The sequence below is a fragment of the Apiospora phragmitis genome (genome assembly GCF_038363925.1).
Source record: "Apiospora phragmitis strain CBS 135458 chromosome Unknown utg000001l:1.0-2902119.0:1.0-2906034.0, whole genome shotgun sequence".
Classification (NCBI taxonomy): domain Eukaryota; kingdom Fungi; phylum Ascomycota; class Sordariomycetes; order Amphisphaeriales; family Apiosporaceae; genus Apiospora; species Apiospora phragmitis.
Window position 1 is genome coordinate 692,357 of NW_027117399.1, and position 25,965 is coordinate 718,321.

The window sequence follows — 25,965 nt, forward strand, 5'->3', positions numbered from 1 at the left end:
ACCAGGTCACTGTGTTCTGGGGTGTCGTGGCCACTACAAGGGTAACACAGCACCAAGATGATTAGTTATTTAGTCACTATGGATTGTAAATAGTAAGGGCATCTCCTTTGCAGTCCTTTTCGCTGTGAAAAGATGAGGGGCGTGACGCTTCCTTCACGTTGGGGCCTAGCATCGCATCACGTCTTGTGCACGCTTCTTGAAACCAAGAGATGCTGTCAGCCCTTCGTTTCTACTAAACTGAATGCCGTAACTTGAACAATGATCTATCATGAATCGCGGCTTGTGCCCGAGGCTTGAAATCTTCCCCCATGGGTGTTTACTCGTTCACGGTTTGATATTTGCGGCTCCATCGCTCCTGCTTGTGAAGTTGCGGCTCGAGGGCTAGGGGCATGTAAACACGCGATTCCAGCACTCACTTGCTAACCAGCGCACATTTTCCAACTCCTCTATCTGCTTCCCAATTTGAGCATTGCTACAGGTGTGGAACTGCAGTGCCATGCTCCCAGCTTGTGAATACAGTGCTCACACCCAACCTTTGGCAACAATCTCATCAACCTCGTCACGCTCCCGCCCTCGGCCCGCGCCAGTGGACCCTCGCCGTTCCAAAACATCACCCACTGTCATTGATCCGATTGTCACCGTCCCTTCAGATTCTCTGATAATCATCTCTATTCACTCTTTCTCTGTTACTTCATGTGGAGAGGTCGATCGGCTGTTGCGTCAGCTTTGCGCCCTGCATCTCATTCCTATTCAGGTCTCCCTTTACCAACAACGTCACTCGGCGATAAATACATCTTTCTTCGGGGGTAGCACATGCGAAAACTTTGACTCTAATGTCAAAGTGTCTCGACCCCCTGAGATCGTCGCTGAAATTGTCGAGGCTACAGTGCAATGGAGAATATTCCGTCGCCAGCGAAGGCGCGACCCAAAGCCCTTGCAACACAGGGGCAAGCCTTGACATTTCGCGCACCACGTCAACCAGAATTGGTGAGAGAAGAGAACTGGCAATACCAAGGCAAGCAAACCATCCAAGATGGATTTGTTCTTGGCAATAGAGCTAAGCCGTTTGACCCAGTGTTCCGCACGCCGGAACTCCTCGACGACTACGGCCTGTCCTGGTATCAGGAGGGCCACATGTTGCCTCGAGGCGAAGAAGCTAGGAACAACGATTCACAAAGGGATCTGGATCAAAATGAGGCCATGAACCACTTGTCGGCTCTGGTTCCTGGAATGTCTAGCCCAGTCCCCTGGGCCGCCTGGAGTATCGCACGCAAGCAATTATTCTGAAGGCCCTCTCGAGGTTCTACGGGAAGGAGCTGTTTTCCTTCGAAACAGCCTGCGAAGCTTTACACCTATATCGTCACGAGGCCGACGAATTCATTGCCCGCCATCTGTCAGAATGGAACAAGCTGTTAACAGCCGATCCAGGCGAATTAAGCGGCACGATGTTTCTCGACAGAGGTACCATACATGTGGCTAGCAAGTACATGTCGGAACACGGTATCCACGATAAGGCTGTCGCAATGTTGAAGCAGTGGTCTTTGCAGACAATTAGTTGGCCTATGCGCATCACTACCGATGGCTTTCCCACAGCTGCCGACCCTTTCACTAATTCGATGTTTCTTTCGCGCTCGTCACTTCCCTCGCATTTGTCGCCGACCCCCTTAGGCTCCCCAGACCACGAGTCCAGCAAGCCTCCTGACCTAGGGCAAAACTCTCATCCTCCAGTTCCACCGACGGTCAACCCTGCAGGCTTTCTCCATTTCGCTCTCATACCAGGTGAGGAGGGCACGCCCCATGGTGTTCGGTTCACCGAGATCGTGTTGCCGCCCAAGGCCTTGGTTTGTGGACCTCGCTCGGTGTACACCCTTCATTACGGCGGACGATATCTCATCGAATACCCAGAGTGGTGTCGAGACTACACGAACTTGAAGCTCAGCCATTTGTCCTTCGTCGAGGGGCACCCGACAGGCGCAACATCCACCCCACAACCTACCAGGGAGACGCATATTGGGCACACTGCATACCGCGGCAGCGGCGCCAAGAAGCATCATTCCAGTCCCTTTCCCTTCTATCAAGGAACTGACGTCCCAGTAGAAGACTACAATCGCGCCTCGAATGGCTACGGTTTTGACACTACGATGGCGCCTCCTCCACAAAGGCCTAACCCCCTAGCTGCCACCTCGGGAACATTCGGATTTCAGAATACTGTGAGCCCCTTACCCAACAACTCCGAATCATCCAAGCAGCTTATAGAGGCCATGTCTCTAGCAGTACCGGGAGCTGACTATGAGGCTGCAAAGAATGAGCATTGGAGTGCAGTAGAGCAAGAGAACAAAAGATGGAGGGAGACTCAGCAGGCCCGACGGTTCGGGGGGGAGGCGGATACCGGACTCGTGGCACCCAATAACCTTCGCTGTGGCACGCCGGAGTCCAGGCCGTTCTCTTATCAAGAAGCACCGGGAATTGCAGCTGAGGAGCTGGCTAGGATGCCAGCGGGCCCTGTCACGCCAATGAAATCCTCCACTATCGGGAAACCTGCATCCTACGAGCCATTTCTCACGATCCGTCTACCACCTCAATACTATGTGATTGGCCCTACAGGTCAACTCATCACCTTCGATGGCGATTTTGGCGCTTACTCAGCACCAACAGCGTGCAATCTAGAGGATCCTGGACAGCCATGCCAACATGGGAATCTACCATATGGTGTAGGCGGGGTCTATTCGTTTCATCTTCCTATGAATGTAGACTCCCGGTACACGCAAGCCGATTTAGTGCTACCGCAAGTGCCGGAGGCCGTATTTGCCCGGTTCATGATACCAGGCCGCTCCGCCCTGTATAGAGATGGCTGTCTCATGCCGCGTGCCACTGCGTATGGCTACCACGAGCTCCGTAAAATGCGAAAACTACACCAAAGCGGTGGTGCGATCACTGAGGAGAATACCACCATGGATCTGGTGGATAAAGATGGACTATACATGGTCCTCAATGACATGGCTCCTTACCGAGCCCGCCGCCTGCCCGGTTCTTCGGCAGGGGCCAGTGCGTCCTCCGAGTCTGACGAGCCTTCTTCTGGGGACGAGCCTTCTTCAGGGGACGAAGAGCATGACGAAGCTGATGGAACAATGGCCGCGGCTGCCGCGATCAGATCGATGCCACAGCATATGCAAAATCCCATGCTCGAGGCACACCGCATGCTCGCACCTCATCGGGAAGAGTTCGAGGCTGAACTAGAAGGAGAGCGGAGGGAGGAGATCCTGGCCGAAAAGCGCGAGCTTGCAAGAGAGAAGTCTAGGGCTGTGAAGGAGCTCAAAGAAGCGAAGAAGAGGAAGGCGCTCAAGCGGAAAACCGGAGCCATCAGAGCAGTAGCCACGGTAGCATCAGATGCGCCCGGCAGTAGCGAGCAGCAAGGTCGACCAAGCAGCACGGGAACGGGAATGGGGATGGGTCTCATATCCTTCAACGACGAAGTCCTGAAGCGGCAGATTGAATCCTCGAGCAGCAGTAGCAGCGACGACGAGCGGACGCTGAGGAAGAAGCAGAAGTATGCCGAACGACTCGATCGCATCCCCAACGACGATGACGACGATGACGGGACGTTCCATACCAGCCGTGCGGGCCGCAAGATCACTAAATCGACGAAAGCTCAGGAGGAGGAGGAGCAGCAGCAGCAGCAACGGGCACCTGTGCCCAGGGGGGTAACCCCGCGAGCAGCTTCGACTGCGACCACCGCTACCACGAACAACACTCAGGCTCCGACTCCTGCACCTGCTAGAAACCAGACCAATGCTGCCACCTCCACCCCCACCCCGTCCAGTCATCCCGGGGCTGCTTCTGCGGGTAGCAGCGGGCTCAAGAGAGGGCGTGGCCGACCGCGCAAGCATCCCTTGCCTGACCCGGTCCGACCACAGGCAAGTAGCTCACTAGCAAAGGCCAAAAATATTCAGTCGTCCGCCGAGGCGTCGTCGTCGTCTACTGCCAACGCTTCCCATTGGGCACCTAATGAGTCCATAGTTTCGTGGGCTCGGCAGCAGCCAAAGACAGGATCGAGCGAGCAAGACAGTGCTGACTCTGGTAATGACTCCAGCTCTTCTTCCCAGCGATGAAGCTCATGGTGACGACAATGGAGTTTTCTTTTGGCATCTAGATAAAACGCAAGTTATTTCCCTCTTGGCTCTAGGGTGAAATGGGATATAGCAAGGCATGAATGAAGCATTTACCACATCACATGGTCTTTGTTTGATCCTTGGAATCTCGTCGGCGATACGAGCAACAGGATTGGACTAATAATGGATTGGTCCAGCAAGCGATCATAAGATAGGTATCGAGGTCTTGCACACTGGCCTCTACGGCTTCACCTGCCGGAGAGTGTTGGATTAATGAGAAACGAATAAACTGATGCCCAAGATGAATCGAAAGCCCTCATGAAGGCGATGTATGTCTTTTTAAGTGTGTAATGAAGCCTGCACGCTCGGCGCATTGTACTGTACCTAAAGTACATGTAAGTCCAGCCCAATTGCTGGTGGCCGTGCGCTAATCGGGCAGGGTAGTAGTGGAAGTAGCTGGCCTAGAGTACCTAATGAGGATCCAATCCAGCTAAGACCAAGACGTCAGCTCCTGGCTGGGGCTTGGGCCGACAACAGCAGTGGGGATTGTAGATTGACATTCATTTGGCGATAGGGACGCCCAAGACCGGTTGTTGTTTTCTGGATTGAATCTACTAGGTAATAATACCGGCTCATCACCACCGAAACGAACAAAAGAAGCGATTTTCCCCAAGACCGAGGGATTCCTCACGAGACCACACCTTTTGTCTCCCTCCGACCTCCCGACCTACCATCCTCGAACCATCCATCCGCTTGCGACTCCGTATAAGACCCTGAGAGGCACACCCGCCATCATGGCTCCCCGAATCGAGGCCTCGGAGATTGAGACGTACTGGAACATCTTCGCGACCCGGACCAATGGCGCCAAGTTCCTAACGGGAGAGATGGCAGCGCCGCTGCTGAAGAACAGCGGCTTGCGCGACGACCAGCTCGAGCAGGTCTGGGACGTGTCCGACATCGACAACGACGGGAACCTGGACTTCGAGGAGTTCTGCGTCGCCATGCGTGTCGTCTTTGATATCGTCAACGGGGTTGGTAACCGTCCAGAAATACACTGCACTGCATCCGAGGGGAGGGGAGGAAGGAAGCAAGAATCACGCATACGTTCTAACTGCTGGGTTGTCACAAACACTATAGGAATACGCCGAGGTTCCCAAGGTTCTGCCTGACTGGCTCGTCCCTGAGTCCAAATCGCATCTTGTGCAGGCAGGCCGCGCCATCACGGGGAAGCAAGTACAGTTTGAGCAAGTCGACGACGATCTCGACTCGCCCGGCCTGAAAGACGGCTTCGATTGGTACATGAAACCGGCAGACAAGTCCAAATACGAGTCAATATACCAAGAGAGCCGAGACATGCGCGGCGAGATATCATGTAAGCCTTTGCTCTCTACATCTACCTACCTGCCCGCCATGCCCGGCCCCTCTTCCCTACAATGCTACATCCGAACACTGCACACACATACGACTTGATCGCTAATCACTGGGTTTCCTCCCCCTCGTCATAGTCAACGCATTAGAAGACCTGTACGAATCCCTCGACGTGCCCGACACGGACATCCGCTCGGCCTGGAATCTGATCAACCCGTCGGCCTCGTCGACCATCAACAAGGACGCCTGCCTGGCCTTCTTGCACATCCTCAACAACCGGCACGAGGGCTACCGGATCCCGCGGACGGTCCCGGCCTCGCTGCGCTCCTCCTTCGAGCGCAACCAGATCGACTACCAGCTCGACAGCGAGCGCAACGCCCCGAGCAAGTCGCGCTGGGCCGCCAAGGCCGACGACACCACCTCGACCGGCCGCAAGGCCAAGTTCGGCGACCAGTACCTGACACGGCTGGGCCGCAGCGGCTTCAAAGCGGCCGGCACCGACTTCAGCGCGACCAAGGACGCCGACTGGGAGGAGGTCAAGCTGCGCAAGGAGCTGCAGGAGCTCGAGGACCGCATGGCCAAGGTCGAGGAGATCGCCAACCGCCGCGCCCCGGGCGGCAAGCGCGACAGCAAGCCCGCCCTCGTCAAGCGCGAGCTCGAGCAGCTGCTCGACTACAAGCGGCGCGAGCTGCGCGAGCTCGAGGAGGGGGCCAGTGATAAGAACAAAACCGGGGGCGGCGGCCTGCGCGGCGTCCAGGACGACCTACAGACGGTCAAGGAGCAGGTCGACGGGCTGGAGGCGCACCTGAGCTCGCGGATGCAGGTCCTCGAGCAGCTGCGGAGGGAGATTGAAGACGAGAAGGCGAACAGATAAGCAAGAGGACTGTCATGGATGAGCGGAGACGACGGGTGGACGGACCGGGTGGGTCAAGGTGCACACTGTAGGGTAGGTAGATACACCGTTATCAGTACTGGTACGCTCACGGGACTGTCATACCCAGCAGAAGTTGTGCTAAGCGGAACGGACGCAAGTCCGAGGCTTGCCTTTATAGTAGAATGGACTGCAAAAGTACGCAATAGCCGCCCATTCTTGTTTGCAAGGCCATGTTAGAAAGAAAGCCTATTGAGTTCAGAATGTAATATATCTTTTTCAGCGAAGGTTGAACATTGATTTGATTTTTATTGTCACCGAGTATATTTATGCTTGAATGAAACTAACGTCAATTTGGGGGTATATTTCCCAGCCATTAAATCTTACAGGAGGGGGTAATGGGGTATATCAATGTTTCCTGCAAATCCTATCCTGCGCCTGCCGCGTCCCTACCCCCTATGTTGTAGACACTACAAAAGAAACGGTCTATATTTACTCGTACAGTAATAGCCAAGAAGGGGAGAGAAAAAGAAGCCGAAAGGATAAATAATAACAACGACAAGAAACTAGAATGAGCTGCCATCTACGATGCCAGGCAACATCTGTGTACCCAATGTCTTGCCCTTGATCATGTAGACCATGAAGGAGAAGACCTTGATACCAGCCATACGCCCCGCGCCACGACCACGACCGACAGCGCAAACGAAGACATCGACAGGGATCAGTTTGACTGGCGTCGTCTTCTTGCCGTTCAACAAGAGGTCAATGTTCTTGGCAACACCGGCGGCCTGGAGAAAATATGATCAGTATCAGGGGTTTTCGTATCATTCTTGTCTTGTTAGATGAAGCTGAACAAATGGGGGTCGAGTAGTGAATAGATTTGTGGGGAGTTCGTGGATTGAAAAGAGGGTGTGGGATATCATGAAGTAAGTTGCAAGGGTAGGGCAGAGGAAAGAGACTTACCTGCTTATCAGCAATAATGAAGCTGGACTTGGGCTCCGAGATGATATCACCGGCCGCCCACACATTCTCGGCGTTCTGGACGCGGCCGAACTCATCGGCAAGGACATACTTGTCGTCCCGGAGCACCTTGGCGGGGAGGTAGTCGGTGTTAGGCAAGACGCCCATAGTGGGCAGGTACAAGTCCGTGAGAATCCTCTCGCCGTTCTCGAGCAGGACTTCGGTCTTGCCACTTTCGGCGGCCTCGTGGGCGCCCATGACACGGGCACCGAGCCGGACCTGGACGCCGAGCTTCAGCAGCTCGCTCTCGGCGTTTCCGGCGATGGCATCGCCTTGCAGGATCTGGTCGCTGCCCGAGAGCAGCACGACCGTCTTGTCCTTGAACTCGTAGCGGATTTCGCCCGCCGTCTCAACGCCCGTCGCACCAGCGCCAGCAATGACGATATGCTGGGCTGACCGGATCTTCTCCTGCGTCGCCCTCATGCAGGCCATGACCTCCTCGTTGGTGCCATTGGCCTTCCACGGCGATTTGGCGTCCGAGTAGCGCGTGCCCGTCCCCAATACCAGGTGGTCGTAGCTGAGGCTGCGCTCGCCTGTTGCTGTCACGACCCGGACAGTCTTGGCGTCTAGGTCGGCAGCCTCGGCGCTGCCCACGATGAACTCAAAGTTCTCCGCCGGGTACTTGGAGAAGCCGGGCTCAATGGGTAAGTTGTACTGTTCCTCCTTCAGTACACCCGGCACGACGGCACGGACGGAGGCTAAGTTCCAGAAGAAGTGGCTGTCCTGTCATGAGGTTAGTTGCAAGTCTTCTGTCTGGCAGTATCCGTTTCTTCAGAATCCGTCCCTGTCCGGGACTGCCTCGATTGTGCATTTCCAAGCAATTTCACGTGAACAAGTGGCATGGTCTTGGAAGGATAGCTCCAGCCACAGCCGAATGTCACCATCTCAGCTCCAGGATCATGCTGGCACTAGCTAGGCACCCAAAAGCTTACCTTGGAAACCAAAATAACCTTTATGTCCTTGTGTGTATTCCTCGTGTGCTTGAGTAGCCTGTGGGCAACTTGAAGGCCTGCAAAAGAGCCTCCTAGTACAACAATTGTAGGGGCCATTGTGTTGTTGTGACTGGTATCTTTACGTTGGCGAAGTCCGGTGTAAGTCAGCAGTGGTTCGGGCCCGAATGGTAAGGCTAAGTCAGTAAGTGTCGAGGCTAGAAGCAGCAGGAAAATGGAATCAAGGTCAGAAAAGAGATGCAAGAGGTTTGAAGAGCATGACGCCCGCGGCCGAAGGGTGGGCGGAACATTTTATATATGCAAACCGGTTGTCCGGTTTGAGGCGAGTGTGCTCAGTCAGTTGTAGACGGTATGGGATGAACGCTACTGTCTGCATGTAGTAGGAGCTGACAGCCAAGGGAGAGGGGCCTATCCGCTCGAGTGTATCACGCAGTACATTGCGTCGCTCGACACACGGACGGACATGGCCCCCAACATGCGTGCAAATGCGGGTGCAGGTGCAGGTGCAATGTCTCGTTGAGACGGCCGGCCTGAATCCAACTTGATGCCAGCCAGTGGGCAGTGTTGCTTGACTATCGGCCCCGTTATGTCTGTCACGTTTTACGACGTATCCGGATACCTGCTTCGCTCGACTCGTTTTGCGATACATGCCGCACACTGTCTGTCGACCATGTTGGCATGGTGATTGTTGGTGATTGCTTCTGCACCTACTAACCTTCCGTGCGGTTAGGGCCTATATGCTTACATGTATTGTGGCTTCGCCCGGCGTCAGATAATCTAGGAGGTCTCTCCGTCCCCGGTAGTTCCCCACGTCAGCAACTCTTGGCCCCCGAACGAACTTACCAAATCTTAGGATAGGACTCGCTTCTGCTTCTGCGCTGCTCGCCTCTTGTGGCAAATCCTGGAGTCGCTGCTCATGTTGCCCTGAATCCTGAAGCTGACCACATGCAGGATGTGCTGGCTGGATGAATGCATCCTTCGTGTAGGTTGGACCTGCTGCGTATTCTCGTTCTCGAACGAGCGGTGCTTAGCGGTGATCTCGGTCCCGACAAAACCAGCTTCCCTTGGTTCAATGAGCCCACAAGTAATTTCCACAGCGATGCCACTCAAAAGAAAAGCATCCGAGAAAGATGCTAATGTTTCCGACAATCCACTCGACTAGACAATGGAGTCACTTTTTGGACAGCTAGAGCACATCATCCTGTATGTAAGGTACAGAACTGTTGCCAGCCGGGATTGTGCCCCAAACTCAAAAAAACGAACGAACCAGGGGCCGAGCACAAGACGGTAGTCGGAGATACAGACCTCCGGCCCTTTCTTTTCTTTTCGATGCGATGGCTGGAAGATGGCGGTGTCATGTCAAACCTCGGCAGCTTATCATTCGCTCTTCCACTTGCAGGCAGGCAGGCTTGGCTTGGGGTGAAGAACCCTGAGCCGATACTGACAGCCGCAGACCAAAGTCAAGCTGCTCCGTCACGGCCCATATTCGGATCATGATCAAGGGTCAGGATCTGGACAGCATCCGGTGTCGACATTTCGTAGCCGTCTGGGCACTTACCCAAGGTGATTGATCAGAGCTCCACCTCGATGGATGGAGCCCGTCGTACCTAGATAGAACCTTGAGGGGGTTCAAACATATGATCCCTACTGACTGAGCCCTGGCGGGAGAGCCTGGATGCATTGCCTCCATCCATCTATTTCCAGGGGCTGAATGTAGGCGCAAAAGCTAAGAGACCCTTATGCAAGTAACCAGCAAGCCATGGAGAGCTTGTCCTGGCGTGACAGATAACTGGGCGCGCCCCCCTCCCCCCCCTCGGCCTAGTCGACGATCCAATCAAGGACGGGCCCAACCCAAAGAAAAAGCCCCGCCATGCTGTGCTCTTTTCGGGAAGAGCAACACACACTCATTCACCCTCTCGGCTCAACACATGATGCTAAGCCAGAGGAAAATACCCCGCAAGCCATCAAGGGGGGGTAAGGTACGTACGTAGGCTGGCTTATGTAGAGCGAGCGGAAAGTGGGCAGCAAGCAGGGCAGCTTTCCTCAACAACTTGAGACATTCTTTATATAGTAATCGTTCGTCTCCATCCCGTGGCATTAATTCACTGCCTGCTGCACGTTCAACTTTGTCACACATCCAACTCTCGTGCATATACATTGACCTGTCTCTTGTTGAACTTTACCGAAACAACTCCAAACCCTCTATCACACCCGTCAAAATGGTTGAGCAGACCGAAGCATTCAAGAAGGCCGTCGTCGACTCCAAGAAGTTGACCTCGAAGCCCAGCAATGACCATCTCCTCGAGATGTACGGTACGTCGTCATACGGATCCCAGCCCGTCCTTGCCTCGCCTTACAACCCCTCCTTCTCTTCATGATCTAGTCATGCGACATGCTGTAGTATACCTTGCTAATGCGACATCGCAAACAAACAGCCCTCTACAAGATCGGCACTGGCGAGGACATCAAGGCCGCCCCGGCCCCCGGCATGTTCGACATCAAGGTATGCACGCATCTACAGCCCCTCCCCACTTCTAGATAAGATAAGACAGGACAACGGCGAACTCACACGCGCGCTTCCAAACCACAGGGCAAGGCCAAGGCTAAGGCCTGGCAAGGCAAGGTCGACGAGGACGTCACCCCCGAGCTCGCCCAGGAGCAGTACGTCGCCCTGATCGACAAGTGCAAGATCGAGTACGGCTACGACGAGAACAAGTCGCCCGAGGCTGTCGGCTCTTCGTAAGCCACACCCACACACATATACAAGTGCAATAGAAGAGGGGTCAAAGACACATATTAAATACTTGGGCATAACGCGTGGAATTGGTAGACTGCTAGGTCCTGGGTACTCTCGTACTCAACAACTTCCATAGTTGTCCACGTAAAATTCTATACATCAGATCACTTGTGTGTTTGTTTGCGTGCATGAACGTCGAAAAGTCCACGGGCTTGGACTATCCCTGGCTTCTTGGAGATTGTGGTGAACCAAAAAGAAATAAGTTGGTATTATTAATGATGCATCGAACCTTCTATGCTCCTGGCATCTTTGATGTACCAGGAGGAAAAGGATATCCTGGGTGTCGTTATGAACCACCCGTTCTTCTCTCGAACGTCCCAACTCCGTCGTTCCCGTTCCGGCCCTACCAACCTGTCCGTGCTATAGAACTAAGTCCGCCTTACCGTTTCTCTTTGATAACCCAAAACCCACCAAGTTGTAAGGTCGGATTGTAGAATGTGCAGACATGTAGCGTCACATGAGGGTGTAATATACAGGAACTCCCGCTAGATATGTGGTGTCAACTCCAGACCTGACCAACCCCGTAGGGCGTCGTCGGTAATGCATGCTTCCCGTCTAACCTCGTTTTTAATCCGAACATCTTCTTCAGTCCGTCTTTCCGTTGGCGGTGTTGCCGAGGAAAGTGTCCTTCAGCTCCTTGATGGGAAGGTTGTCCATTTCCAGGCGGAACGAGCTGCGGTTCCTCCTAAGGCGGCCACGCAGCCAAGATCCGATGCCAAGAGCGAGACCTGCGAAACAGCCAATCGAAAGGTAAGGGTGCTCGGTGAAAGTTACACGCATGTCGAAGAAAACCTTCTCGAAGCTCGAGATGGTTAACTTGGGCTTGATCTTGGGCGGCGAAACGGTGACCTTGGAGATGGTCTCCAGGATTGATGTGCGCGAGGGCGTGATGTGGTGTCCAGTAATAGTCTGGTCCCAGTATCTACGGTTCTATAGAGATGTCAATAAAACGAGGTCTGCAAAATGGAAGTAGGAAAACTTACGTCTTCGTCATTGATGATGACGCGTTCGCCGTCCTTGACGTCGATACCATAGGTAGTCCTGATCCATCTCTGCCAGAAAGTGCCATCGACCCAGGCAAAAGCCACCTCCTTGGTGTCCGACTTGTCCATATTGATGCGGATGCTCTTGGCAGCCCGCAAGGCGCGCTGGTCATTACGATCTTCGGCTTCTTCGATTCGGAGCTGCTTGGCGGCACGGAGGTCGGCTCTCTCAAGCTGGAACAATTGGATCTGCTTATCCATCCATTCCCCGGCCGCCATCTTCATCTCGTGCTTGGCCTGCAAGAATGACTCGTTCTCTTCCCTGTTAAGGATTCCGAGAACGACTATCTTTCCGTCCATGATCTCTCGGGCATTGGATGCAGTGAGCTCAGGTACAATCGGCAGCCAGACGGACTTCATCCAGGTCAGCACTTGTCGGGTGTCTCGCATCTCTCTAGGCGTGAGAGGGTTGTAGTACGTAGGTCTTCCCTCACGAGACACCAGAAGTCGAGGCCAGGTCGTGATCTTGAACCTGTCATACAGTGCTTGATCTCTCGTCTTGACCAACTTGGCATGTCCAATCAGGCTCAAAGGAAGTCGTTCCAAAGCCATCATATCTTCCATTGTCGTAGCGTGGTCGTAAAAGTAGACGAAAATGACATCTTCCTTCTCCTCGAGAGCCTTGAACGACTCGGCATCGACATCTTGGACCCCGCCACAGATATCCAGAGCCTTCTCAGCATATTTGACGAAATCACCCAGTCCACGCAGACCGTCGTACTCGACACGCTCGCCACCCCTGAAGAAATGGATCGTGGGGTAACCGCGAACCCGAACATCCTTGCACAATCTTGATTCGGCGTCGCAGTTGACCTCACCAATGTTGAGGCGTCCCTTCATCTCCTTAGCAAGCTGGGCCCAGCTCGGGGCCATGGCCTGGCAATGATGACACCATGGTGCGTAGAACTTAATATACCAAGGCTCCTGAGTCATGGTTACAAGTGTCTGGAAGCTCTCAGCAGTGAGTGCGACAGACATTCCCTTCTCGTTGGGGGTTGAAGTAGGCTTCGCAGCCTTGGTGCCGAATGGGTTTGGTGGTGTCCAGGTGGGCTTGGTAGGCGTAGTGGGCTTCTTCTCGACTACGGGCTCAGGAATCTTGTCGTTCTTCTTCAGCTCGGAAGGTTTGTCGGCTTTTTCACCCTCCTTGTCATCTTTCTTACCGTCTTTCTTGTCGTCTTTCTTGTCGTCTTTCTTGTCGTCCTTCTTCGCTTCCGTAGTGGCGTCCTTAGCATCAGGAGAGTTGGTCGCACCAGGCTCGGGCAGGTTGAGTTCCTTGGGCCGAGTGCCAGGGAACGCCGCCTCCAGCTCCTTCTCGACAAGGCCTGCAATGGCTTTCATGGGTTTCCCACCCTTAATGAGATCCACGGCCTTGCCAGCTTTGTACAGAGTTGTCTGAGGGTACGAGGTAATTTCGTGCTTGGTGCACAAGTCGCCGTAGGCAATGCAGTTGAGTGTTGCGAATCTAATGTCATAATATCTCTCGAACGGCGAGTCCGCAGACTTGATTTCCTGACTGGCGCTCGCGGGAGCACTTGAAGTATAGTAGTACTCATACAATGTTTGGTATGTCGGAGCAAAATCTATGCAGTGGGGGCACCAAGGGCTATGCAAGCGATCATCAGTCTCCAGTCATCGCGAACCAACAACGCTCAAGGGGCTTGTCGATTATCATACCTAAAGTATTTCACTACCAAGTATTTCGTGACGTTGACCTCTTTGTCGAAATTGTCGGCCGTCAACTCGAGTAAGGCGGGACCTTCTTGCCATTGAAATGGGTGTTCTCTTTGGCGACATCGTCTGGGGCAGATGCGCCAATTGCCTGCGCGGCTCCGAGGACGGATGCGCCCAAGAGCAGCGCGAAAGAAGCGAGTCTCATGACGAATAGCCCGAGGAATTATACTACAACAAGAAACGAGCGTGCCAAATAGGAAAAGACGGTTTGGTCGGATTAAGCGAATTGAAGTATTCTCTGGCTGGCTCGGCCGCGCAAAACGAGAACCAGCAGAGTCTTGAGCGCGATGGGATTCGTCCAAGCCGGTCGAAGGAGTCGGGAGGAAGAAGCAAAGGGGTGGAGAGGTCTGGGTGTTGATTAATCGGACACGAGACAACTAATCGCGTTGGTTATCTGTTGGTGCAGATCTGCATCGGGGCTACTTCATGCGATACGAGAACACGGCGTGCGACGTCCCCCAAGGTGGTAAAGGAGCCTCAATATCCCGTGGAATGGGTTTTGTGTCGCGTTTCTAGAAAAAAAAAGGGAAGCCAAAATCGGGGATGAAACGTCAAAAATACAGAAGTCGCCTTGGCCCCCCAGAAAGAGTTGAGTTTGTACAATGATGGATGACGGAGAAAAAGAGCAGATGCAATGCAGGGCAGGGCAAGATCAGTGATACATCGGCCCAGCGCTTTACACTTTCAGGAGAGGGAGTTTAAGAGAGCCAACGGGAGCAGCGAGTCCGTGTGCCCCCATTAATCAAGGTCCATTGCTGTCTCGAACTCTTTGGCCTCCAGGCTGGCCAGAAAGCGCAATTCACCTCTCTCTCTCTTGCACTTCCAGGCTCCAAGCACCCCAAGCCCCAAGCAGGTACATACGACTACGAAGGAGCGCTTGCCAAGGCTCTATCCAGGATTGTTACAGCTTCTACTCAAGGGTCCAGGTGTGTAATTGGTCAAAGGCTGCAGTGCCCCACTGCCAGCTGCGACGCCAGTTCTGCCAATTCGGTCCCCCTTTTTTGCTGCAGGTGTAGTCAGGTAAGTAAGTACATTCATGTTAGTTACCACGGATACAACTAAGCACTGAAGTCTGCAGTTATAGTGGCATGGTACCTATATCATATTCAATACCGTTACTTATAGCTGTGCAAGCTATGATTCATGGTGGTTTAGCTGAAAGCACTTAAGGAGCCAGATGTCCGCTTGATGCTGGAATGATTTGATTGCAGGCTATGCTAGGCCCCTAATGTACCTATATGAAAAGAACCGTTCAATTTAGTTAGGTTAACCTTAGGTAAGTGCCTGCAGGCAACGTGTAACAAGTGCTTACCAGCTATCCGTGCCTACCTTAAGGTTATTTTATCAACTTGGCTGACTGAGTTGGCTACCGGTCGACTCAAGAGCATTCTATGAATTGAATGTTTGATCTTGCAACTAGCTAATTCGGGGTCGTCGTGATATTCCCTTTTCTGATGATTACGGTAGCAGTACTGTGCTGTGCCTGCCTGATTTGATAATTTGGAAAGATGCAAGTAAAGTACCCTAAAGTTGACATCCACTTTGTGTGCCTTAACTCGCTGCATTTGTCAACCTTGAGTGAGCACAAGGCAACGGTGGGACGTGACAACCTCATTCCAACTTCAATTGTAGCTAGGCTTCCTGACCTGCCTGTTGATGCTGCAACTGCACAGTCCGGGCTGCACCCTTCTCCAACATTCACGCCTGCCTCAAGTGCAAACCCAATGTCAGAACACCCTGCAAAACGTCGGCGTCTATCCGAAGGCCATGACCCACCACCCGCAGAAGTCGGCGCTGCCTCCGGATCCGGACGTGGGCCTGCTTCACTTGCCCGACCGATTAGCCCGCCTCCTAGGAAGAGGTTGGCACGGCAGGAAAGGGTAATGATACCCTCTCCGTTTCGGTTGACCACAATTCGTGATTTGCCAGCCGCCTCTAATATTGGGGCCGTATCCCTGCAGGACCTATTAGGCGATCCCCTGATCTTGGAGTGCTGGGATTTCAACTACCTTCACGACATTAACTTCTTGATGAACCACTTTGATGAAGATGTCCGGTCTTCGGTCAAAGTCCATGTTATGCATGGTTTCTGGAAACGAGAAGACCCAAATCGGGCTGCACTTGAGGTAAGACTCCGGATGTGCATGTGATTCTAGTGACACTCAAAATCAAAACAGACGGGCATGGGAGGTGAAATACTACTGACCTTGGCGTGAAATAGCAAGACGCTTCTGCTTTCAAGAATGTCGAACTCCATACAGCCTACATGCCCGAGATGTTTGGTACTCACCATTCCAAGATGCTAATTTTGTTCCGGAACGACGACACGGCCCAAGTCGTCATCCATACAGCTAATATGATCTCCAAGGATTGGACAAACATGACCAATGCTGTGTGGTCTACCCCAATGCTCCCCTTATTCAAAACGGAAGAGAACCAAGAGGAGAACCATGATTTCACGACAGGAAGCGGCCATAAGTTCAAGTCGGACTTGCTGAGTTATCTAAGAGCCTACAACACAAAACGTAGTGTTTGCCGACCCCTGGCCGACTCATTAGCGAAGTTCGACTTCTCTGCCGTTCGCGGCACCATCATCGCCAGTGTCCCAGGCAGACACGCTGTGGAGACGGATCCAAAGGAGACCCGCTGGGGCTGGGCGGCATTGAAACAAGCAATGCGGGCTATACCGGTCCAGCCAGGAAAGGCCGAAGTCGTGGTGCAAGTGTCATCCATCGCCACGCTTGGTGCAACCGACAGTTGGATCCAACGCACCTTGTTTGACTCGCTCTCTTCGGCGGCAAAGTCCAGTTCTCGGCCCAGCTTCAAGGTTGCGTTTCCAGACGCATCGGAGATCCGGAGATCTCTGGACGGGTATGCCTCAGGGGGGTCAATCCACACCAAAATCCAGTCGGCACAACAAGCCAAACAACTTCAGTACTTACGGCCAATATTCTGCCACTGGGCAAACGACTCAGAAAAAGGAGTTGAGCTGGCCAAAGGCGTAGCAGTACGAGATGCGGGTCGGAAGCGTGCAGCTCCCCATATAAAGACATATATCCGTTATGGTGAGAAGTCTATCGACTGGGCTCTGCTGACTTCAGCAAACTTGTCGAAGCAGGCTTGGGGTGAGGCACAGAGCGGCTCTAAGGAGATCAGAGTCGCCTCCTGGGAGATTGGCGTGCTGGTTTGGCCAGAGCTGCTTGCCGGCAATGCAAAAATGATTGGTACCTTCAAGACAGATTCGCCATCCGCCGGCGAGCTCGAAGGCGACTTCCCTCTTGTCGGACTGAGGATCCCATACAATTTGCCGCTGCAAACGTACGGAAAGGATGAAGCACCTTGGGTTGCCACAATGGCATATACGGAACCTGACTGGACGGGAATGACCTGGGAGGGTTGGTAAAGTTTCTAGAACCGACGGAAGAAAGGGGGTTAGTACGTAGTAGGAACACTTCTCTAGCATAAGCCGTGCTTATAATAAAACGTCAGCGCTTTGTTACCACTTCGGCCTGTTCAACTCGCATCATTGCTATGGATATGCCGCCCTGATATGTTACAAGGTACGGCGATGCAGATAAAGGTATGCGGTTGGTATGATATTCAAAACCTAAATCGCAGGTGGACACACCATGAACACAGGTCAGAGCGTCTTCAACTGTTCATTCCGCACAATGATTGATCACATTATTGATCCTTGAAATATACAAGACCCATATTGCAATACCCGTAAGAAGATGAACCATTCATTGAACACGAACGGCAGATAGAAAGAAGAGCTGTAAATTTTCAGTCATACGGCCTACGTTACGATAGATTGAAGGGTTTTCACGCCCCTGACGCACGCCTTTTTCCTTCTTTTCAAAGTCCACCAAACTCTGACTAACGACTTAAGTGTAGACAGTCTCAGTGAACTTGTTGAAGGACATGCCCTCCTTGGCCATATCATCACCGAGCTCGATGAGGAACTCGAGGGGCATCTCAACGAGCATGCCGCGGATCCGGTTGAGCCAGTCCTTGACCTCGCGGACGCCGCCCGGGAACTTCTCGCGCACGACGTGCCCGTACGGGACCCGGCCGCGCTTCTCCTCCTCGGACATGTCCTCCTCGGCGCCGGGGACGATGAAGTGGCGGCTGAAGAAGTCATCGTACTGCTCCCAGTTGCGGACGTGGTCCGAGGGGACCGGGTGGAAGACCTTGTTGAAAACCTCGGTGTTGGAGCGCGCCGTGCCCGTCCAGAGGTCCCAGAACTCGCGCGACATGGGATCGTGGACGAGACGGTCGGCGGGGGAGTCGAAGTCGTACTGCTGCGGGTCGCGGTCGATGGGAGTCCAGTTTGCGTTGGGGCGGTCATGGGGCTGTATTCTTGTCAGTCTTCTTCTCCCTTGTTCATGGACATCGTGGAAATGAATAGTGTGCTAAGAATGTTTCTTACCTGGTGAGGCAAGAGGCCAAGATGCTTTCTCCAGAGCTGGCGGCGCAATGTGGTGGCAAACTTGGAGGCCTGGTAGGGCTGCCCATTCATAGCCGACTCGACGGTCTCTCCACCCTCGATTACAACGGCGATCTCGGAATCTAAGAACATAATAGTAAGTATAGAGGCCAAATAACCCGAAATCAGACCACTCACCATGTGTACCAAGCTGCGAACGGTCGTTCAGGTTCGCGGATCCGCAGATCACAAGACGATCATCGGCGATCAAGACCTTGGAGTGAATGTAGAGCTCCTCGCTTACGAAAGCGTTCAGCTCAGACTCTTCATCGCCATCCCATGCGGCATCTGTGTGTCCGTTGGTGTTAGTGATTATATGTGGACATATGTGGATGAGAACCTAGATAGCACGAGGGGTTCTTACTGTGCAAATCAGGGCCTGCGTTCATATAGCAATCCGCGATGGAGTCCCAGGTCAAGTCCTTGGCGTCATTGGTCGCCTCCTGGTAACGCTCATACTGGCCGCCGTAGCCGCCCTCACGCGCGTCGGATCGCTCGCCATAGGGGTAAGCGCCCGCACCCACCATGTCGTCGTGCTCGCGGCGAGCACCTTCGTACGAAACTCCGCTCTCATTCTCTACCCTGCTCATAGTGGAGGAAGTATTGATGCGGTCGTAGTTGCGAAGGTTGTAGAAGGTGATGTAGCGTCTTGGGTCCTCGACGCCTTGCTTCTGCAGTGCTTCCATGATGCTGTAACCGCCTCGGTTGATGGACTTGTACTGGTACTCCATGATAGCCCGTGTGCCCAAGGCACCGTCGGACTTCAAGTCCCCAGCGAAAGCCGGCACGGCGGGCATCAGAACAATGACGCGGAACTCCTCGCCGGCCTGGTGGGCTCTAGCAATACGATCCACAATCGCCCGGCCAATCTTGTTATCGACAGGATGTTGCTCGTCACACGTAGCTGTGATGAAGAACTGTAATTTCTTAGTACAATTCATATTTCCACAGATGTGTGCCCTGAAATACCTGGTTCTCCATATAGACGAAATGACGGGCGTTTCCAATTGCCTCAATGTAGGCATTCGCAATGGAGTGCTCAGTCGGATGGCCCGCAGACCACTCCGTACAGCTGGCATTGGTGAGTATGTTTATCTCCGTTTTCAAGCAAGGGTTTGGGGGCTATACCTTCGGCAAAGTTGGATGGAGAGGTTTGATGAACCGCCACCCTGCTGTCCACCGAATTCGCGTTGGCCATCGCCTCCTGGCCCGCCCATGTAACTTGAAATTCCGTGCTGCAGGCGATGGCGGAAGCCACCTTCCGGGTGAGGTGCTCCACGGTCTTCAGGACCAACAAGTCCTCCCGTACTGGAAACCACAGGCTCGTACTTTCCGGGGTCTTTTCCGTTGTACTTCTGCTCCAAGATAAAGTTCCTGATCTCATAAGTACACATCAAAAGCAACCTGAACGGATAAACAATAGCTTACCAGCGATCAGAAAAGTGATCGATCAGATTGTTGACGATAGGTCCGTTGAGCGAGATCGAAATGTCCGACCAACCCATGCGAGAACTCTGAGTGCGGTCGACTATGTCTGCATTAGAGTAGAGTTATCTTTGGGGAGTCTGGTGCTACTCACGTTTGTTGTGATCCCAATCGTTGACGCCCTCGAAGTCATATATTCTCGCGTTGTTGTACTATTGTGTCGATGGAGATTAGTCTTTATATGCGGGAGTGAATCACTTTGGATGTGCTGGGAAATACTGACATCTTGGCCGGGCCAGATAATAGCATCCAGGTTTCCTGGATGAGCGTCAGCAATTGGGTGAGTGTTAGTATCCCATCTACCGAAGCACATGTCAAGGCCACCCATAAAGGCAATTGTGCGGTCGATAACGCAGAGCTTCTCGTGATGTGCCCAGTAGAGAACAACATCGCCAGCAGATCCATAGAGGGTCTGCAAAGCATCACCAGAGATCTTCGAGAGGGCTGCAGCATTTAGTTTCTCCGCCAAGCCCTGGATTTCGGCCTCAAGATCGGCCTTTGCGTCATTAACGCTAGGGATATGATCTGGATGTCTGAAGACCTGTACAATCAGAGTCAGCCACGGGAGGACCAAACAGTATATCTAGATATACTGAAAAACAGAATTTCCCCCGCTTACGATGGCGGTCGTCGGAGGCTCGAACGTACCTTGATATTGGGATGCATGCCTTCGAGATGGTGTCTAGTGTGCTATATGTAGTTGTTAGTATATAACACGAACCGGCAAAGTCCGAGAGGCGCAACATACCGCTGAGTCCACTGAAGGTCTCGTCGTCAGTATACGTTATGTTATATCAAAGGGCCTAAAAGACTTACATGTCAACGCTTGAGTTACTTCCTTGTAGACAATGATGTTGACCTTGACCCCCCTCTCAGCCGCAGCCCGGAGCATGTGGTCCAGCCGGTACTGCTCATTGCGCGAAGGGGGTCTTCTGAGATAGAGCTCGGGGCTTAGCCACCAATCGAGAATATAAATGCTCTCTCGGGCCTCTGCGTGCAACGTCAGGACGCATTCAGCTCGGATGTATAGATTCAAAGCTTACGCTCGAGGGCTACGGAAACTGCCCAGAAATACGAGGCGCCATCGACGAACCACTTCACACCGCCAGAAGAGGGGGGTGCGAAGGACTGGAAACGATGGGTTTGGCGAACCTCATCCTGCTGCTGAATCTGTTGAGTGAAGTGGCCGTCTTCTTCATGGGGCTGCTCTTCTTGGGGGTGTTCCTCATGGCGTCCTTCCCTGTGGAATACCTCGTCGAACTTGTGTTCAACCTTCTCCTCCAGCTTGTGGAGTAGTCTATCCATCGTCAAGATGTAGATAGGAATAGACGAGGGGGTGAGGGGGTGGGGTCACACTGTTGTTTACAGACGGATCAAGAGTAAAAACAACCTCTTTAGCAAGGAAACATGCACAAGTGGTTGTGATAAGAAATAAAAAGGAAGAGAAGATCCTATTTGTAACCCAGGATCGCTCGCCTACAGCCTGGTGAGATCAGCCGGCAGATGTCACGTTGAAACAAGATTACTTAAAGCTGGAGGGGCCACGCTTGACTGGCAATGTGGCATGCATCACAGAGGAACTAACCAACAGCCAATGGCTTCGGCTCGTCCCATGTTTCGTTGTCGGTCTGCCCTATCCTAGTTTGGTCTGGGACGCCAGGGTGGAAGCCAGCTCAGAATACTGGCACCAGCTTGACTTATTCCACTCCATCATAGGGTGGTTCATGCTCGAGCAGTGGAGATCAAACTGCGATGGGGAAACACGATCAACCTGGGACATTGAATATCTTGCTTGTGAATACGAGGAGGGGGACTGGGAATGCATGGAAGAGACAAATCAACCCATGTTCATAACTGGTTTCACCAACGCCTTCTTCATACCCCTTAATGCTCGGGAATGGTGTTTGTGTTGCAAGCGCGTCCATTTGACGTATGTATGCACATCCCAACCCCCACAAGCCCAGGCGTGTACACGTACGGCGTCTAGTAACCTGTTAGGTGGTGGTAAGCTTCCATGGTGCAAACAAGCTTCTGCTGAACGTCAAGCCTGAAGATGAAGGTCACACTCGTAGGTCACATTTGTATGTCAAACCTACACTTTGACGCTCGATGCACGGGTCAAGCGGCTACAAATACCGCAATCATGGTTGTTACTCATTATACCTATAGGATATATCTTCCAGTCGCTTTTTGTCACTGGGAGGTATTCGTTCGTTCAGCGGCTGGGATTGGTGGGGAACTGGTCCCCTCGATCTTGAATGCAATGGTGGGGTTATGAAATCGAATGCTCTCACCGCCCTGGCAGAAATTTATCGTTTCCACTTTATTTTTGAAGATAGCGTACTGTAGATACGGAAGTTTGCGCGCTGGAGTCGAGGATAATTCTCAATTCCTCAGCAAGAGTCGTACTGTAGGGCTTACGCATGTGCAGTTGGGAAGAAATTGATTCATTCAATCCGTTTACTACCTGAAATACTACCAACCTTCTGAAGGGCTTCTTCTTAGGAGAAGCTATCGAACATGGTCAAGAAGACACAGAAAGCCGGCAGCGGCAAAGGCTCTGCTATCACCGATTCCCGATTCGCCAACTTCCAAACAGATGAGAGGTTCCGCCTGCCATCAAGGAAACTTGGCAAGACCAAGGTCGATTCGCGATTCTCGAAAGTGCTGAAAGACGACGAATTCACAGCCGCTGCGACTGTGGATAGGTATGGAAGGAAACTTAAGGCCGACAGCAAGAAGGAAGCCTTGAAGAAGCTATACGAAGCATCCGACGATGAAGACGACGACGAGGATGATATCAAAAATGTGGAAGTTGACGATGACGAAGTCGTTGAGAAAGAGCTGAAGAAAGCCAGCAAGAACTATGATCCAGCGCGTGGCGGTGGCTTTTCTTCATCGGAGTCAGAATTCGACTCTGAAAGTGACGAAGAAGAGGAGGAGACTGCTGGAGAAGCCGCCACAAAAGCATCGTCGAGCATGCAACGTCTACGCGATGAAGAGGCCGAGGTCGAAACAGGCGAAGTGACGAGCCGGCTTGCTGTTGTCAATATGGACTGGGACCACGTCAAGTCTCAAGATCTCATGGCGTTATTCTCTAGCTTTGTCCCGAAAGGCGGCAAAATTGAGAGGATATCGGTATATCCTAGCGAATTTGGCAAGGGTAGGATCGAGCGGGAAGAGCTTGAAGGCCCGCCCAAGGAGATCTTCAAGAAGAAAGTGGATTCAGAGGACGAGGAGTCGGAAGACGAGCCTGAAGATGGTGATTCTGACGAGGACGAGGACGAAAAAATCAAACAGGATCTGCTAAAGGAGGAGGATGCCGACGACTTCAACAGCGATGCGCTTCGGAAATACCAACTCGACCGATTACGATATTATTACGCCGTTGTCGATTGTAATAATGAGGCTTGCGCAGAGAGCATCTACCAGGCGACAGATGGTACAGAATACCAAACTACTTCAAATTTCCTTGACCTTCGCTTTATCCCCGACGGTGTCACTTTCGACGATGAGCCTCGAGATTCCTGCACCGAAGTCCCTGCATCATACCGGCCAACCGAATATGTTACCGACGCGCTGCAGCACAGTAAGGTCAAGTTGACTTGGGAGTAAGTCCAGCTACAATGAGATTAACGATAGCAAACGCTGACCCGGTGTTATTAGCATGCATCCCGAAGAAGCTTCTCGAAAGGAAGATATTAAGCGAGCGTTCACAGGCAGCCGCTCCGACATTCAAGAAAACGATCTTCGGGCTTATCTTGCAAGCGACAGCGAAGACTCAGATGCTGGTGCCGATGGGCTTGAGGCGGACGACGGAGCACATGCCGACGAGCCCAAGCTAAGCAAGAAGGAGCTTGCCCGGCAACGAATGCGCGAGGCACTTGGCCTCGGAGCTGAGGCATCTACCAAATCATCTAAGAAAGAGCCTACAGGCGAAATGGAGATGACTTTCACTACCGGTGACTTGGACGGCAACGAGACCAAGACAGACGCGCCCGAAGACGAGACCACAGTTGAACGGTACATGCGAAAGGAGCGGGAAAGGAAGGCTGCCAAGAAAGATAAATCTCTTTCTAAACGCGAAGGTGCTAAGCCGGCTAAAGCTTCTAAAGAAGACAGCACAGAACAGGATGGGGACGTTGGTTTCGATGACCCCTTCTTTACGACGGAAGGACCGGTCAAGGTTTCCAAGACCTCCCAGAAGAAGGAGGAGCGTCTGAAGAAGCGGGCTCAGAAAGAAGCCGAAGCTACCGAAGACGCCGCCGAGAAGGCTCGGCTGCAGAAGCTCATGGCTGATGACTCGGCGGGTGCCGCCGAGCACCTGGATCATTTCGACATGAACGAGATTGCTCGGGCCGAGAAGCAAAAGGACAAGAAGAACAAGAAGAAGCAGAAGAAGGACGGTGCCGAGGACCGCGGCGGCCTGCAGCAGGACTTCGAGATGGACGTGACGGACGAGCGGTTCAAGAAGGTCTTTGAGAACCACGAGTTTGCCATCGACCCGTCCGACCCCAAGTTCCAGGCCACGCCTGGTATGAAGAAGCTGCTGCAAGAGAGGAGGAAGCGAACTACTGGCGAGGAAGGGGGATCGGAACGATCTAACAAGAAGGCTCGTAGGAATTAAACCAATAGATGTATTACTTGCTGTTTATGAGGCCAATGCAAGATATACTCGGTACTGTTCATGTATAGAGAGAACAAAATCGAACATTTGACTAATGCGATAATTCGTCACCATGATTGTGCATGCTGGACCCCTGTTGTCTTGCGATAGATGGACGAGTAAGAGACGCGCCTAGGCATTAAATTATAAGCTAATATGTAACGTATTTTATAAGCGAATTAAATACTTTCGCTACTTTATATAATAAAAGTATAGTTTAATTTTAATATAATGTATAAAATTAATTATAATTATTTAAATTTTTTTTAAATATAATTATATTATTTTAATAAGTTTATATATTATACTTAAGTTTTTTAAAACTATAAGTCTTTTTTAATTTATATATAAAGTAATTTTTTATTTTATAATTATTTTTTTCATATAATAATATTAATTAAGTATTTTATTTATTCTTTATAATATAATTAAGCTTAATTAAAATAAATATTAAAAAGTTATTTTAATATTATATAATATAGTTTTAAACGTATTTAATTTAAAGTTTTTAATTCTTAAAAGATTAATAAGTTAAAAAATATCTTTAAAAGTATTAAAATACATAGTTTTATATTTAATTATAAAATAATAAAAATCGCTTAAAACGCTTTTAAAACCATTAATGTAGTTTATTACTAAGTCGGCTATATTATTAAATCAGCTACTTTTTTTAAATTTTACTACTTTTATATATATTAATTTAACCGTAACGTTTTAAATTAATTAAAACTACTCTTTATTCGATTCGCTACTTAATTTTATATCCTTTTTATATATTCGCATATTATAACTTATCTCGTTATAAATATCACAGCGCCTTTTACCGGTCGCCCTCCGCTTTAATGAACCCCTCGTTTCGTATTTATTAATCGCTAAACGCTTCCCTTTTACCTTCTCGTTTTATAACTCTTAAAATTCTTATATATTAAAAGCTTTAAATTAAACGCGCGATTTTTTAATTTTTTAACGCTTAAAAAATATTAAATTAACTTTTTATAAAATATATATTAAATTTTTTATAAAAGTTATTTTATGTATTATTATATATATATATTTGTTTTTTAGTTTATAATATTTAAAATTAATATTAAAAAGCTTTTTTAATATATAAAAACCTTATTTTTAATAAAAGTTAAATGTTTAATTATTTATTAAAAATTAAATAACGTTTAAAGGATATAAGTATTAATTATTTCGTTTAAATAATAAAGTATTAGACTAAGTACGTAAAATTTAAATTTAATATTATTTCTTATAAAAATAATAAAATACGCGGCTTTAAAAATAATAAAGAACTTTAACTTTATAATATAATTTATTAACGCCTTAATAAATAATTTAATTTCTTTTAAATAAATACATTTTAATAGCGAATAAAATGTTATATTTAAAAACTAAAGTAAGTAAAAAAAAGTAAGGAGGTATATTAAGCGTAA

General features: G+C 50.9%; 8 protein-coding genes across 8 annotated transcripts; 5 read left to right on the forward strand and 3 right to left on the reverse strand.

Annotated features, from left to right (window-relative positions):
• Nucleotides 1–891: 891 nt before the first annotated feature.
• On the forward strand, nt 892–4,109 carry PG994_000203 (uncharacterized protein; the record flags this gene model as incomplete). The annotated part of the gene is made up of 2 exons (XM_066851612.1): nt 892–1,261; nt 1,336–4,109. The coding sequence occupies 2 exons, from the start codon at nt 892–894 to the stop codon at nt 4,107–4,109; spliced, it is 3,144 nt and encodes a 1,047-aa protein (XP_066722244.1).
• A 794-nt stretch (nt 4,110–4,903) lies between these two features.
• Nucleotides 4,904–6,351, forward strand: PG994_000204 (actin cytoskeleton-regulatory complex protein END3; the record flags this gene model as incomplete). The annotated part of the gene is made up of 3 exons (XM_066851613.1): nt 4,904–5,140; nt 5,247–5,481; nt 5,615–6,351. The coding sequence occupies 3 exons, from the start codon at nt 4,904–4,906 to the stop codon at nt 6,349–6,351; spliced, it is 1,209 nt and encodes a 402-aa protein (XP_066722245.1).
• Nucleotides 6,352–6,914: 563 nt separating this feature from the next.
• PG994_000205 (uncharacterized protein) lies at nt 6,915–8,417 on the reverse strand (the record flags this gene model as incomplete). The annotated part of the gene is made up of 3 exons (XM_066851614.1): nt 6,915–7,136; nt 7,312–8,091; nt 8,301–8,417. 3 exons carry the CDS (start codon nt 8,415–8,417, stop codon nt 6,915–6,917), a joined length of 1,119 nt encoding a protein of 372 aa, XP_066722246.1.
• A 2,120-nt stretch (nt 8,418–10,537) lies between these two features.
• On the forward strand, nt 10,538–11,061 carry PG994_000206 (acyl CoA binding protein; the record flags this gene model as incomplete). The annotated part of the gene is made up of 3 exons (XM_066851615.1): nt 10,538–10,631; nt 10,754–10,821; nt 10,909–11,061. 3 exons carry the CDS (start codon nt 10,538–10,540, stop codon nt 11,059–11,061), a joined length of 315 nt encoding a protein of 104 aa, XP_066722247.1.
• A 639-nt stretch (nt 11,062–11,700) lies between these two features.
• On the reverse strand, nt 11,701–14,034 carry PG994_000207 (Thioredoxin; the record flags this gene model as incomplete). Its single annotated transcript, XM_066851616.1, is given in 4 exon segments — nt 11,701–12,045; nt 12,099–13,761; nt 13,833–13,897; nt 13,915–14,034. 4 exon segments carry the CDS (start codon nt 14,032–14,034, stop codon nt 11,701–11,703), a joined length of 2,193 nt encoding a protein of 730 aa, XP_066722248.1.
• A 1,579-nt stretch (nt 14,035–15,613) lies between these two features.
• On the forward strand, nt 15,614–17,292 carry PG994_000208 (phospholipase D/nuclease; the record flags this gene model as incomplete). Its single annotated transcript, XM_066851617.1, has 2 exons — nt 15,614–16,015; nt 16,111–17,292. 2 exons carry the CDS (start codon nt 15,614–15,616, stop codon nt 17,290–17,292), a joined length of 1,584 nt encoding a protein of 527 aa, XP_066722249.1.
• A 484-nt stretch (nt 17,293–17,776) lies between these two features.
• Nucleotides 17,777–21,168, reverse strand: PG994_000209 (uncharacterized protein; the record flags this gene model as incomplete). Its single annotated transcript, XM_066851618.1, has 13 exons — nt 17,777–18,244; nt 18,322–18,461; nt 18,517–18,666; nt 18,743–19,295; nt 19,348–19,450; nt 19,507–19,752; nt 19,807–19,906; nt 19,958–20,015; nt 20,087–20,404; nt 20,512–20,553; nt 20,612–20,622; nt 20,680–20,853; nt 20,907–21,168. The coding sequence occupies 13 exons, from the start codon at nt 21,166–21,168 to the stop codon at nt 17,777–17,779; spliced, it is 2,625 nt and encodes an 874-aa protein (XP_066722250.1).
• A 1,215-nt stretch (nt 21,169–22,383) lies between these two features.
• PG994_000210 (uncharacterized protein) lies at nt 22,384–24,490 on the forward strand (the record flags this gene model as incomplete). The annotated part of the gene is made up of 2 exons (XM_066851619.1): nt 22,384–23,474; nt 23,530–24,490. The coding sequence occupies 2 exons, from the start codon at nt 22,384–22,386 to the stop codon at nt 24,488–24,490; spliced, it is 2,052 nt and encodes a 683-aa protein (XP_066722251.1).
• Between the last annotated feature and the right edge of the window lie 1,475 nt (nt 24,491–25,965).